Source organism: Colletotrichum lupini, chromosome 2, assembly GCF_023278565.1.
Source record: "Colletotrichum lupini chromosome 2, complete sequence".
Classification (NCBI taxonomy): domain Eukaryota; kingdom Fungi; phylum Ascomycota; class Sordariomycetes; order Glomerellales; family Glomerellaceae; genus Colletotrichum; species Colletotrichum lupini.
In genome coordinates this window covers 2,439,978-2,454,578 of record NC_064675.1, presented here as the reverse complement: position 1 = coordinate 2,454,578, position 14,601 = coordinate 2,439,978, and the positions used below count along the sequence as shown (strand labels likewise).

The window sequence follows — 14,601 nt, the reverse complement described above, 5'->3', positions numbered from 1 at the left end:
AGGAGGTGGACTGGCGATAGCGATGGTGATGGTGATATTTCACCTTGGGATAGGTACCTTAGGTACCTTGTTCGAAGAGTAGTCCCTTATCGTGATGGCGGCAGTGGAAATGGAAGACTGCCCTGTGGTTACATGTTGCTTGCTGGAGAAAGGCTGACAGCATGCAAGGGGACAACGACGCGGCACTTCCTGGTAGATGGACGCAGAGGCACGGTGGTATGCGAGAGGAGACGCAGAAAGAGAATGGACGAATCTGCAAACCTAAGGTAACTCACAGTGTTGTCCACGCCCATGTCTCCATATCAAAGGTACGTACCTTACTATGCATACAAGTACAAGTGACAATAAACGCTTTTGTCCATCTCCAGCTGGCAGGTCCAAAGTGAGTGCCGTAATTTCCATGTTGCCATGCACCCAGCTCCAAAGACGGCCAAGTACCTTTCATATGACCATCATGGCAAGATAGTACCTCGCCGCATTTTTGGCTCTGTGGGGCGTCGTCAGGAAGGATCAAATGGGACGACGGGAGGCCTGGGCCATCCTGGGTGCCTGCCACCTGGGTTCTTACCTCTGGGGGCTGGCAGAACTTCGACTCTGGAAGCAGCCAAAGCAGCGTGAGAGGGAAGGACTCAAGGAGAACAATGGGAGAGGCCAGGAAGGAGGGGTGACCCTGCCGACGGGAGCTCTTGCGCGAAATGAGACTGACGAGATGGTAGTGGGTCCTAGACTCGGGAGTCCCAGTGACCACTGAGGGGCGGCCCTTTCTCCGAGTCCTCCCCGCCTGGCGGGTTGGTCTAAAAATTTTGTTTTTTTTATTTATTGTTCAACACCAGATCAATAAAACAATCACACTCAATCAATCTCTCATTTCACGACTACGCACTTACACACGTACTCTGCATCAGTCTAGTGATTTCAGTCCACACTGTTCAAATCTCAGTCCACATCACACTCGCACGCACGGCGTTAGATCCTTACGAATACCTCACACTGAATTAAGATACCTACACAGATATACTCTGAGCACCCAGACGAGACGTGCATACGGACACCTACCAGGTCGTGAAGTACCTAGGTACCTTGGGTCTCGCGGTGGAGTGAAGGCAGAGATTTCATACGGCGTCTACAGTCCGGCGAGGAACTTTAAGTTAAGGTACGGCAAGGGAAGCGTGCAGATGCTACCAGCCACGCCACGCCACGCTCTCACTTGTCAAGATCTTGAGTTCCCATCTCGAAAAGATGCATCACTTGGGCATCTATGAGCGATATTACCTCGGCATCTTGACATTTATGATTCGACTCCCCCAATCCCTTGGTCCTTGGGATCTAAAGATCCGAGTTCTATCGCTTGCGCACTTCATCGCGAAATAAACTGCCGGCATGCGTCAACCCCTTTTGCCTACATGATTTACAACTCACAGCGCCTTCGCTACGGGTGAAAAGGGTACCTCATACACAGATGCCGCATGCCTGTGTCAAGGTGCCCAGCGGATTTGCCGCATGCTGGAAAGGCCCCTCTTCCCCTCTTGAGTCTTTTCGGCCGTTCGCGAAAAGCCTCGCGAGTCAAGCTTGGGAGGTGGACTCGTGCGGCACTGCAGCTTGCTGCCAGCGCTTGTCAGTGAGGAGAGTCACTAATTCCCTCCACGAAAGCTTAGATATGCAGTGCCCTGACATACGAGCAGAGAGCTTTCATGCGGGCAGTGGTAATTGCACGGTGACAGCCACGTTGCCCACAGTCCGAGGCGCCTCTGTACTCCCGAGTCTCCAGCCTCTCGATGGGATCTGCCTGGTCCAATTGATGGTTTGGATGGTTCATCCATGGTTGTCGTCTGCTTAGACGTGGAGACAAGTCCCCTCTTCTGCTCCTAGCGGCGCTGGCGGGAGCTCACCGGAGCTTGGGCGCTCTAGTACGGGTAACGGAGCCAGGAGAATACCAGTTTTGGAAATTGGTTCTAGAAAGGAAAAAAACAAAACATGAATAGGAACCAATTAACAAAACAAAACAAAAAAGACGTCGGGAAGCAGTCGCCAGGAAAGAAGAAAAAACAAACACGAGAGCAAGAAACTGTCTACTTCCCCTCGTGATTATCCGCTCTAGAAGTCGGCGGAAGACAAGAATCGATTCAAGAGAGACCCATCTAGGGCACTTTCCTCAATCACCACTAACACATCTATGCTGCCTTTCCAAAGGCCGTGATCCTTAGGTCTTGACACTCAGGTTATCCATATACTCGCCAAAATACTACTCACGTTCCATCTAAAGCCTTCAGTTGCTCTTATTCTCCTCCCGCGATAGTGGGAACTCATTCAGTACCAAAGGATATTGTTTGTGTCTTAGGCCTCTAACAATCATCAGGCAGAATCTGAAGTAAGGCAGGCACAGCAGGCTGAGGTGCGCAGTCTGACCATGGACACGACGGGAATGCGCCGCCGGAGGTACCTGCATTAATTGGCACCTGCTCGTCTCGTTCAATCCGGGCCGGGCACCAACTGACCGATGCACCTGCCAACCTGGTCCCCAAGCTGGCGGCACCTCTTTCCTCTTTCCCATCTTCCATCTCAAAGTACCTCGAAATAAGGTACCTCACCTTGAGATGGAAAGAAGAAAGTGTATCTGTGACACGCGACTGCCGCAACATCAGGCCAGCCGTGAATTCGTTTTGCAATCAATTGACTTTTGGACTGAAAATATTGCCACATTGCCGGCCGCAAGCCGCAAGCCGCATTTCTCTTCCCACATCAGCCGGGGCTGCACATCGTCACATCGACACGCGAAACCCACCGTGCGGCGTGCTCAGCTATCCGTCCGGCTTTCGCTTTTTTGAGACTCACTGTCTTATTCTCAACGTACCCTCTTACTTGTCCCTGTCTGTCAAGCTGTTTTGCAAATGTCAACCATGGCCATTTCTGCCATTTCATCGTATGGACTACCTATCTCGGACTCGAAAACTTGGCTTTCGTTGCAATTTCCGTCCCGCAACCTGCTTTCGGTCGGTGGATCTGCTGTTATCAGTCTGGGAGGAAGAATCTAGCAAAGTAGCGTTTCGTTTCCCCTGCCTTCCTTGGTCGAGTCATCAAATGCTACCACGACGACATCATCTTGCTCTCACCCGTCCGTTTTGAGCTTCTCCTGAACCAGAACAGGACTTCCGTCACGTCTTGACCTCAGGGCGCGGTCCATTTGCTGGTCCAGCCCGAAGCTCCGTCTCCGAAGAGGCAAAAGCCGCTGTCGATCACCTTGCCAGCGCCGAACTAAGCCTCCTGGCGGATGGAACTGTGCCGGCACGATCAGGCCTTGTAACCATGGACTCAACCGACGACATCTGTCCATGCCTGATGTGCCAGTCTGCTCCGTGGGACAATCAAAGCGTGCAAGGCATCGACTATTGCGTATCTAATCTAATGTATTCAAGAGTAGAAAGTGCTGTCTTCCGCTTTGGACTTTCTCCTCAGCTTGACCATAGTACAGATGCGATCCATTGTGGTGGAGCCGAGACACACAACACCACAGGGCATTCGTTCGTTGTGCTCCCTCGCGGCCCTCTTCTCCGGAGTGATACCGCCGCTCAGGAAATGCAGAATCTCGTCTCGTAACGTCGGCGCCGAGATTCAACTCGTCCAGGCAGTCAATTCGTCACCCGTGGCCAGATACCATGCCACTTCCAAGCTTCGGTTCGCAGCACTCACCTGCAACCGACAGAGTCTAGCCAATGGGCCCCAGGACTTGCTACTCCTAGCGAACCCTGCGCTCTCTGACTGACACCAACACATCGGCCGACGTTCCAGGTAATGTCTGACAGCTTTGACACCAATGTCTCGCATTTTATCCGACATGCCTCTGGTCCAGGAGAGCAAAGCCTAAGACTCCTCGTGTTTTCTCATCAGTTCAGCAACATGGAGTCATGGGCGATTGGCTCCCGGGTCACGGTTCACATACCTTTTGCAGAAAAGCAACACAAGCCACCCAACACAACCCAATGGCACCCATCCGACCCAAAGTGGCAGCCTCTGCACTGTCTGCAGAGCAGAGCCCAGATGCTGGATCTTGCCGAACATCCATCGTTCTGACCATTCATCGGCCTTTCCATGCCCATGTCTATCCCATCTTCAGGGACTGGCGGGTCACAGTGGCTTCCATAGCAGCAGATACCCTACCGCTACTTGCGCTCTCGAGGCCCTGGCCAGAGACCAGGCGGTAATCCGCATGTACTCTTCTGTCTCATTGGCAATTGCTCCCATCCCCATAGCTACCTGATGACGTCGTGTACCTCCGGCTTCGACGACGATGCCCGCATCCCCCGCCAGGTTTATGTCAACGGCCTTCAGTGCTTGAAAGAGCTTGTTGCCCCGACGCCCTTCCCGGCTTCGACAGTGTTGCCTCCAGGTCCCGACATGCCGCCCACTGCCACCGCACAGCACCACGCCACACCCTCACACCCTCTAAGACTACGTACCATTGTGAAGACCCTTCAAAATGCCGTCAATGAGCTGGTCCAACCAATGCCGGGTTCATCCCGTTTCCATAATTAGCACCAAATCCTCTCTCGTCATGCAGGGACACACAGCGCCCGTTCCCCAAGTCAGAAATGTCGTGTTTCCTCGCCCGCACCTGTTGTCCAACGACAACCGAGTGGGATTTGCGGAGAAGACCTGCCTCGGACGCGGCTTTGGCATCATCTCTACTGGCTGCATCGCATTTCCTTCGTCTTCAACGCACTCTGTACGCAGTACCTAGTCGACCTTTGGGGGTGGCGCAGAACCACACAACTTCGTCATCAAAACCAGCCCATTCGCCTCAGCTCGCCCAATAACGACCGACTTTCGCCTTGCCCTGTTTACCGTCGCATTTTTCGGGACACACTCACAACTGGCTCTTGGCCGGAGAGATCTCTGATTTACAGCCTATCTACAACACAACTGCAGGAAATGAAACAGGCTAATCGTTGAAACGGAGGATTCTTGTCTAAGCCATAGGCATTCAGCCCTGCAGGACCACCACTTGCAGACCCTTTGCCGTCCATACGAGCCAAAATCCCACGCAACCCACGCAACCATGACAACTTCACCTCCTTGATAAGTAACGGTTCGAATCCACACTTTAACCTGTTGTTCAGGTCCGAGGAACGCGGGGTAGAAGGCGATGGAAGGAGGGGCATAGCCACACTCTGTTCCTCCATCATGCGCTCACATGAATGTGCTTTTAATACGATAGCGTGCTGACTCTGCGCACATCGTAGCTTGTCCATGGGCAGCGCGAATGTGGGGGCTCGGAGCTGTCGGGAGGGCATTCGCTCTCTTAACTTGGCAGTTTGAAGACCGAAGTACCTATTTGTGGATACGCAGCATTCGTGATTCCAAGTTCTTCATCAAGGACTTTACGGCATGACTTCCTTGGTTCTTGGTACGATTGACAACTCAGAGCTGGTTGCGGGAATGATTGTGGGCTGTTGTTCACGAGACACGTGCGAGTGATCGACGAAGATGACGGGGGAGATGAATTGTCCCGCTTGATTCTGGAGGCGATTTCAACTTTTGAGCGTGATGCACGTGATGGTAACAGGGTGGGAGTGGTCTCAGAGGCGCTGCCATTGAATCAATCGTGCCCATCGTTGCAAATCCCGCGAGGTGAGCTTTTGACTGGGCTATGCAGAAGAAGGCGAAGTCGGCTAGAATGCATCGTGACTCGGTTGACTGGGTATACGAGTTTGACGACACGTTGACAGGGTCGAGGCCGAGTGACTTTGTAAGGGCAACCTCGCGATCTGTTTCAAAGGTCACGAGATTTTGTCGTGTTATCGAAGGATTTGCGTCCGTCGCGTGGTGGTGTTTGGAAGAGTGCCCCGGAAACTATACTACAAGCGTATTATAGAGCTTGCCTTGCGTCCTTCCGGGGTAAGTTATCTGATCCAGAGTCTCTTTAAGTCAATGGAGAGAAGCAAGGTGATGATGAGAGTCATGCCCGCCCTCCCCCTTCCCCCGTCTCGGGGGGGGGCTTTCGTAGTCTCGAGATTCTGGGTTTACCTTGCGTCTTGGTAGTCTGACCTCATCAATCTGTTGCTTGGTCCTCAAGTCTAGAAAAGTATTTAACAAGCAGTCTCGCGGCACCCAAGAAAGTGGCGTTCCTGGATGATGGCGAGTAAAGAGATTCGGGATGTTATTTGTCGTAGGGGGTTCACTTTGAAATCTGGACTGCATTGGAATATCTGGGTTCGGGACTCTGCTTCAAGAAAGACATGTAAGTCGTAGTCTAAGAGTCTGACTCTGAATCTGCAAATATCAAACAAGGATGACAACTGTAGTTTTGGTGTTTGGTGTTGCCGCGTTACACGCGGCCGTCTTCACTCCAGTGGACGGTCATGCAAGGGCCTCAGCTGCACCCTTTTGATGAAAGCCGGTTCTTGAGAATCCAACGAGCCCTTCTTTGGCGAACGGTGTTGTCAATAGAATAACGCATAAGGTCTAGTATCAGTCGGCGTAGTCGGCCATGATGAATGAAGCTCTCAGATATCTTGCTACGTCTCATCGGTTCCGGCCGCGAAGTCTTATGTGCCCGCGTCTGAAGTGATGTTTCGGAAAATATTGGACATCTAGCATGTAGGCTTTCCAATCATGTTTGGATCGCTTAACTTCTACTTCCCTACTTACTTGCATGGTGAGAGATGAGCTGAAGCAGCTATAGCTTTGCTGTGGCATTTTCCAGAGGCCTTGTCAAGTGAACCTTTGTGTGTAAGGATTTGCGTGCCAAGAGGAAGATGCATAACAAGACTTCAGGCTCCTCAAAATATTTCAATCCAACTTTTTGGCGATTGCCAGAGAGTATTTAGGTTGATGCTCTAAAGACATCACATAGACTTGGGTACTCAGTGACGAATTGCCTACAACAGTTGTATACGAGGGGCATTGCTTATCTATGGATTGGTAATTCGGCCAATTGAATTTTTTTATTTAGAAAAAAAATCTTAATTATGAGATGTTATCTCAAACATAGTTTAGGAGGAACTCGTGCGATTGACACAAGTAACTCAAAGATGAGCAGTTCTCAGATGTTGCTTCACTTACACGGAAGGGCAGAGGAAGCCCACTTTTTGGGATCGACGTGTTTGAGTGTGGCCTGTGCGCCCGGCACTTGGAGGGGTGAGCTTCAGCCACGGTGGCTTGACTTTGCGACGACATCATCAGCTTTCCAGACACATGTCCAACAATCCCCGGTTCTACAAAACCCGACCGAAATCGAACTTCCCCCCGAAAGTATCGTGAGCCTAAGTGAAGGAACCCCAGAGAAATACATTATGGCTCGATTATCATCGGCGTCACCATTTACCGCCGGCGGCGCAACCCCCGAGAAGGGCGCGGCCGAGCTCAACCAACTCCTGCGACGACTTGACCATGCGATCCTGCATGCCGATCAGAGCCGCGAGCGCAGGTTACGGGCTAGCGAATTTGAGCGAGCGAGATTGAACTCGGTATGGGATCTCCTGAAGAAAGGCCAATACAGCGCGGTGCTTTGATGCTCACCAGGAATCTTTCACAGAACCTCGAATATGCCCGGAGTCTTCTTACCAGAGTCGAGCAGGAGGCGCTGCACGTCAAGCTGCTCTCCCGGCGGCAGGATATGCAGGTCGATCTCAACCGTAAACGCGAACTTCTCGAGAGACTGGTGGACAGGATGCATGATCTCGAACAGGTGCGCTCTTTTTGATGGCCTGCAGACCGAGTGAGGGTGCGACGAGTTCCATGTTGTCGCTGCTGACACCCGCGCAACAGTTACACGAGGATGAGGATGACAACAGTTCAGATGGAGAGGACGTCCTGGCCGATATCATTCCTACACCGAGCGAGAGCATGGACTCGCGGTCAACAGATATACCCACAGATAACACCCCCGAAGACGACGACGATGAACCAGAAATACCGGAACTGCCCCCACCAGTAACGGCTGTCCCCAGAGAACCGTCAGAGGCGCCAACGGCACCAGCACGATCAGCAACAGAACCATCACCTGCGCCGCAGACACACACAACCCCCGAGGCGGGCACGACAACAACGCAGACCCTCCGCTCCCGCGGCCCAGCCCGCCCAGATTCGCCCTCAGCGACAACGACAGCCACAGCCCGCGCAGCCCTCTTCGCCTCCCGCCGCTCCAACACCACGAAGTCCTCGGCCTCCGGGCCCGCGTCGTCGACGGCGACGGCCGAGGCGATCCTGGACCACCAGCGCGCGGAGCAGGACGCGCTCTCCGAGTCGATCCTCAAGATGGCCAGCGCGCTCAAGGCCAGCTCGCAGAAGTTCTCGAGCACACTCGAGCAGGACAAGGGCGTGGTGTCGCGCGCGGCGGACGGGATGGATAAGACGGAGAGGTCGATGGACGCCGCGAGCCGGCGGATGGGCACGCTGCGGAAGATGACGGAGGGGAAAGGATGGTGGGGGAGGATGATTTTGTATGCTTGGGTGTACGGGCTCATGGTCGCCTTGATCCTCTTGGTGTTTGTGATGCCCAAGCTGAGGTTTTGAGGCGTAAGGTGCGGTAGGTGTGAAAAGGCCTAGCACTTGTTTTTGCGAAGAATCAGAACGTTTTTGGCAACATGTCTACAGGGGCGTTGGGATAACAAAGGGGGCTCCATCTCTGAATCGGTTACGAGGGGGGCATGGCATAAGCGGCACTACCAAATGCAAAGATGATTCTTCTTCTTATTTTCTCTTTTGATTCAACGATTTTGCTCATTCTAACCCATCAGGTCTGTTGATATATATCAGACTGCCCCCATGCCCTGGACCTCCTTCACAAACCAATCCAAGCCACATGCATCGCAAAAGCCAGCACACCGAGCCCCCGAACGATGCCGCTCCGTCCATTGCCCACCGATGCCGACTGTCCCAGGGCCATCGCAGGCGAAGGCGAGGGATCAGGGATCCCAAACGTTGACGTCTTGATCGGTCTGCTCGTCGGAGACGCCGAGGGTGTGGCGGTCGTCGGGGTAGCGCAGGGTTTCGCAGACGCGATCTGGGGCCTGGACGTAGCCGAAGGCGAAGACGCCGACGATGTCGATGATGACGGTGGCAGCGGGTCCGTGATAAAGGTCGGCCACGTGTTCGACGCGAGCGTCTGGATGGATTTCGTCTTGAAGTCGGCGCCGAAGCAGGCTAGGCCCGTTCTCTGGCTTTCGCCTGAGCCGCGGAGGAGGGTGCCGCAGACGGGGCTTTCTGTGTTGCTTGAAGAGGGGAGGCTGTGTTAGTGTGTGGAGATGGGACTGCATCGAAAGAGAAAAAGGGATGGTTTGTTGGACGAAGATGAAGGAGAGGGGGTTTGAAGTGGTGAAATGGGGCTAGTTGGACATACCAGCAGAGCGTCCTCTCCCCATTCTGCGTCTTGCCGCTGCAGATTGGTTCGGCGGGGCCTAGACAGGTCGAGTAGAGGCTTCCGCAGAGCCACCTGCCCGTGTTGTGGCATGCGATTCTGGAGGTTCCTGTGCCGGCTGTGCAGGTGACTAATACGAGTTCTGAGAACAGGTTGATAGGCTTTGCGTCAGTACTGGTTCCTTCTATTCATCTCCTAATCTGAACCCATCCCATGCCACCTCCTCTCCTCTCCCAGGAGAGAAGGCAGAATCTGGGGGAGAAAAGCCCAAGCAGGTAATTTCAAGATCATGATGGAGGAAACTAACCTCCCCCTGTTCTAAAGAACCCGCACGTCTCCTTTCCCATGCCCTCTGAGATGACTTGTCTCGTGGCCCGGGCTCCAGATCGTTGTTGGTCCAGCGGGCCGCTGTTTGTCAATCTGTCAAGCGGGGGAGCTGCGCTCTCTGTCGGCATGACGATGGCGAGGGCGATGGGGTCCGCTGTCGTTAGAGACAGAAGGGTGCCGGCGAGAGCGAGTAGAACAGAGTGGCCTCTCATATCGAAGAACGAAAGGGGAGCAAGCAATGGAGAGGCTAAGAGACGTACGTGCCTTCAGGAACGGGCGGGCCATTGCGAAGAGGAGATGCGCAGAAGGGCATTTTGACTTTGGTCATATAAGTCAGTAGGTTCTTGGCATCTATGTTAGGACCGACTTGGGGTGTTTTGAGGTTCAAAGATGGCTAAAACTGGAATAGAAATGGTCGAAGTAGGAGCAAACATGTACGACGAAAGACACAAGCGAAGTGGGTTGCCCTTGCTTGTATTCAAATTGTGACCCAAAACGAAAGGGAATCGCGTCTCTTTGTTCACCTCATCGCTTCCTCTGCCCTTACTCCACGCAAACATTTGGTTGAGGGTCTCAAGGGCGAAATTTATCTACTATGTTGCATGGTTCCGAGCCTCATGAATGGCTATCGAGGCCTTGAGCTACAGTCACGGGCTCTTGAAATAGCAATAATTAGAATTAGATGAGTACACGAGGTGTGCTCTAGCCTTCGGAAGTCATCATGCTACCGGTCTCAAAGAGCTTGCAATTAGTTCTTGACTCACTCAACATGGCTAGACCTTGCACATCTGGGAAATATCTATAAGAACTTTCTCCATGGGATGTTCATAGCTTTACATGCGTACAGCTGAACCCGATATCAATACCGGTGAGGTGCGATGTAACATTTGGTAGACAATCGTTATTAAGTTCTGAACAGTGGCATATCTGCTCGCAGGACGAACACTCATATCAAAAGAAAAAAAAATGATAACTCATTTCCATCAGACCCCTTGGCCCGCCAGGGCCTTTCGCGTAGAACCAGATGCTAGAGAAACATTGAAGATCGCCGCATCGTCGAGCAGTTCAACTCAGCCCAACTCAGCCGGCTTCATCGCGCTTCCTATCGAATCGTTCGCCGGCGCCTGAAAAACGTCCCGATGCTGAGCAGACGAGGACGCGGGCGACGTGGGTGACATGGGCTGATAGCTCCACTGCTCTCCCTCTTTCTGGTTTATCGGAGACACACACGGCTGGTCGCCGGCGAGCTCGTGGCTGGGAGACGGCGAGACGTGACCACCACCTCTCGACTCCCCCCGGACCGACGAAGCTCTTCTTCTTCTCACGACGAGCCATGTGGCGACGCAGCCGGCGATGGCGAGGATGGTCACGCTGCTGAGGACACCGCCGACAATGGCACCCGTCTGATTACCGCTGGATGGAGCAGCGCCGCCGCCACCGCCGTTGGAAGGTTCCGGCGTCGGTGCGCTTGTCGAGGAGGCTGTCGAAAGTGTCGGGCTTGATGGCACGGAGGGTGTTGGCGGGTCGTCTGAGACTGTCGAGGAGGAGCCTGGCACAGACGTGGCTCGCGTATCTGCTGAAGAAGAAGGAGAAGACGTGGTGGTAGCAGGAGCTGGAGGAAGCAAATTGGTCGATGCGGTATACAGGTAGACGAGGGGATCCCATGGCAAGCCTTTCTCGCGACATCCCCAGAGTGTTTTGTCTTGGGTGCCCTCTTTCCGGCGGAACTCCTGGCACTCCCCGTTGAAGCTGTTCGTTGACGTACTATGGATTTTCCAGACCGTCAGTGTCGTCTTCCCCCGCCAGAGAAGAAGGGGTGAGGCAACATTTCAAGTTTCCTCGGGGAACGCGGGGACGTACCAGCACATTGTATCCCTTCCGCGAGTCTGAGATGGAAATGGACTGCACATGGAGTGACCGTGAGGCAAACAAGCGGTTGCTAGGGCCGCTCCACAGGCTAAATAGTCATTCTGAATGGTGCAGCGGGTGTCTTCATCGCAAGTGCGTGATCGTATTACTGAGGCAGCCGAGAGAGATGTTCATCAGCATACCGTAAATACCGGGATCCTCGAGTGGTGATTTTGTCTACCGGCTTCGAGATTGGTGTTTTGACGTGGAGATCAAAGAAAAGAAAATACTAACCCAGACCTGTCTCTTTAGAGAGTGTGAATAAGCCGCAGGTGTTTAGGCCTAGGGTCACTGCCGTGGTAGGGGCCCTCTGCTCAGATCTCTTTGCGATGGTATTTGAATCTATGAATACCGGCGTCAGCTGCGGCCGTGGCCATCGGTTTGCCCTTGGTAACGCGGGAATGCTGTCGTTGACTCCTAGCTGTGTTGACAGTTCTAGTAGATGAGGACGCCAGAACCCAAAGGTTTCCGCCGTCGGTATGCTGGCCGCAACGACGAGGAGCAGAACCGAGAGGGTCTGCATCGTCGGAAGTCTAACCAACTGAAATTTTAACCGAGTTAACGAGAAGGTGGTTTTGTTGAAGGCGACGTGATGATGTGGCAAGTGGGAAGAAATGAAGATGTGACGAAGAAAGATGGGAAGTCGAGGCGGAGGCTGGCGAAAAGGGGTTGCCCTTGGTTTTATTCGCAGCTTTGGCCATGCGTCTTTGTTCCTCTCCCAGAGAGAACAGCGACCATGTGAGGCGGAACAGTTTGATGGAAGGGCTGTTTGTGGTATGTTCGATCGAGAGTTTGACCCGAGCTGTGCTAATTTCTCTTCTCTAAGAGGGAGGGTAGCACAAACACCTTCTCGTGGTGTTTGCCTTTATGTTTCTTCCTCATCTGCTGGAGCGCAAACATCCTCTCGACCAGTCACTCGGTCCTCACTTGATTTTGACACTATAAGGTCCGTTTGGTGCTGTGCGTTTTGAAAAGTTTGTGAAACCAGATCTTGAACCGCCTCCGCCTCCCCCTTCCCCCTTGCTAGTGCGAAATTTGATCGATCCCTTCCACTTACTTGAACTTTGGAGGTGTTGCAAGCCGCCGAGTCTCTAAGTAGTGTAGTATTTATGCGTGAAGGCGACCGTATCTTGCGTTTCTTGGCGAAGCGAGGGAATAAGTCTAACGCTGTATCACGTCCCGCGCCACATCATTCATCATTGTTGTTCTTTCCAGCCATCCATTTTGTCAACACTCAGGAACTGACTGTGTCCGAACTCTCATGGGAGTATACCAGGGCACTACCTCTTGCTACTTTCATGACATTGACCATGGTGATTTCAGGTGTCCTGTCTCATCCTGTGTCCCACCCTTTGACCCGATTTCCTTAATAACTCATCCCAGAATACCGCATCCTCATGAAAACCCATAACCCCGAGAGATGAAAAGATCTATTGAATTTGAATCGAAGGAAGGGAGATCCACGGAGCTACTCGCAGAGATCCCAAGAAGACTCCTCAACTACAGGCTCAGACTTGGTTCGGTCGACAGGACTGGGATTCTTGGTGACGACAATCTGGTAAGTGTTGGCGCTGCCTTGACCGAAGATGATGACCAGGTAAGCCAGGAAGAACTCGAATGTCTAAAAAGGTAGACTGGATGTCAGCATGTCATCCACTTTGAGACAAAAACATAGAGGACGGAGAGGAAGAGAGCTGTGCGAATAAAATCACCCGGTAATTCTTGGGGCCATACATGGCCATCAGAGCCTCTCGATTTCGCACAAAGTTACCGTACCACTTCCGAACCGTCTCAGAGTAGTGGCGACCAACGTTTTCCACACTATTAGCTCTGAAGCCGGCGGCCTCGAGCTGGTTGATCAAGGATGCGAGCGAGGCATAAGGGACGGCGTCGGGGCAGACGTACCTGGCCATCAGGAGTCTCCATACGAGATCCTCGTACTGTCAGGACTCATTACCGCCCGCGACCTCGAGGAAGAAGATGCCGCCGTCGGCGAGCAGGCCGTGAATGTGCTTGAAAAAGTCTGAGTGCTCGCCGGGGCCGTTGTGCAGAGCCATGAAGTTGTCGGGGCCTTTGTGCTCGGCTAGATGCGTGCAGACGATTTTCTTGTAGCCGCCTTTGACGGGAGCGATGTTGGTGTACTCGGCGACGTAGTTGAGACCAGTGAATGGGACGTGCGGGAAGATACGACGGGCGTAGTTGGCGAACGCGTTCCACCCGTAGCCGACGCTGAGGGCTCTGCCGTACGGATTGAGGTGGATCTTCTCGCAGATGACGCCGAGCTTATTGTCCTCGAGTTCCTCGAGGAACTCTTGCTTGTTGATGTCGCGGACGAGACCTGAAGTGTACATCATCCGGGGTCCCAGGAAGCCGCGGAGCTGCCTAGATCGAGTCTCTCGTGGGCTGGGTGGATATCTCCGTCATCTGAATACATAAGAATTAGACGTTTACAATTTGACGAGGGTAGTGTGAGAGTGAGATATACTATGAAAGCAGAGATTCTCAATAACCTTTGGGATGAGCTTGAAGAGGACGAAGTAGATGAGACCGAAGGTCAGGCGGAAAGAAGCCCAGTCATGTCTCTTCTCGAGGATAGTCAGGGTGTCTCCGTTCATCTTAACGTCTCCATCGAGGTGCATCTGGCAGAAGGTAGCCATCGGGATCCTTCTCTTGCCGCGGTACTTGACATTTGCCGGATGCTTGAAGGTCATGTAGTATTCGACAGAACGACCAGGGAGGACGGTCTTGCTGGTGCGAGGGCTGATGGCGGAGGCAATGAGCCGGATTCCAGCGGTGACGGGGACTGCTATAAAAGCGGCCAGAATGAGGTCGATGATGATACCTCCTCTGGTGCCGAAGGAGAGGTAGAGCACCTGGAGTATGATGACGTACCCCAGGGCCAAGCTTTGACTGAGGGAAGGCATCTTGGCTGTGGCGCGTTGGATGGGAAGCAGGAAGTTCGAGAGATAGGAGAAGTGAGAAGCTATTTATCACAGATACCTCTCATCATT

General features: G+C 53.1%; 5 protein-coding genes across 5 annotated transcripts; 3 read left to right on the top strand and 2 right to left on the bottom strand.

The window, feature by feature from the left end:
- Positions 1-514: 514 nt before the first annotated feature.
- Positions 515-751, top strand: CLUP02_03007 (uncharacterized protein; the record flags this gene model as incomplete). The annotated part of the gene is made up of 1 exon (XM_049282035.1): positions 515-751. One exon carries the CDS (start codon positions 515-517, stop codon positions 749-751), a length of 237 nt encoding a protein of 78 aa, XP_049139178.1.
- Positions 752-3,469: 2,718 nt separating this feature from the next.
- Positions 3,470-4,530, top strand: CLUP02_03006 (uncharacterized protein; the record flags this gene model as incomplete). The annotated part of the gene is made up of 2 exons (XM_049282034.1): positions 3,470-3,672; positions 4,248-4,530. 2 exons carry the CDS (start codon positions 3,470-3,472, stop codon positions 4,528-4,530), a joined length of 486 nt encoding a protein of 161 aa, XP_049139177.1.
- A 2,759-nt stretch (positions 4,531-7,289) lies between these two features.
- On the top strand, positions 7,290-8,511 carry CLUP02_03005 (synaptobrevin; the record flags this gene model as incomplete). Its single annotated transcript, XM_049282033.1, has 3 exons — positions 7,290-7,463; positions 7,532-7,684; positions 7,765-8,511. The coding sequence occupies 3 exons, from the start codon at positions 7,290-7,292 to the stop codon at positions 8,509-8,511; spliced, it is 1,074 nt and encodes a 357-aa protein (XP_049139176.1).
- A 268-nt stretch (positions 8,512-8,779) lies between these two features.
- CLUP02_03004 (uncharacterized protein) lies at positions 8,780-9,967 on the bottom strand (the record flags this gene model as incomplete). The annotated part of the gene is made up of 4 exons (XM_049282032.1): positions 8,780-9,209; positions 9,338-9,497; positions 9,663-9,836; positions 9,943-9,967. The coding sequence occupies 4 exons, from the start codon at positions 9,965-9,967 to the stop codon at positions 8,780-8,782; spliced, it is 789 nt and encodes a 262-aa protein (XP_049139175.1).
- Positions 9,968-10,752: 785 nt separating this feature from the next.
- On the bottom strand, positions 10,753-14,514 carry CLUP02_03003 (cyclopropane-fatty-acyl-phospholipid synthase; the record flags this gene model as incomplete). Its single annotated transcript, XM_049282031.1, has 12 exons — positions 10,753-11,446; positions 11,531-11,672; positions 11,734-11,767; positions 11,883-12,123; positions 12,218-12,355; positions 12,518-12,652; positions 12,715-12,757; positions 12,833-12,918; positions 13,063-13,211; positions 13,303-13,495; positions 13,541-13,972; positions 14,042-14,514. The coding sequence occupies 12 exons, from the start codon at positions 14,512-14,514 to the stop codon at positions 10,753-10,755; spliced, it is 2,760 nt and encodes a 919-aa protein (XP_049139174.1).
- Positions 14,515-14,601: the final 87 nt, after the last annotated feature.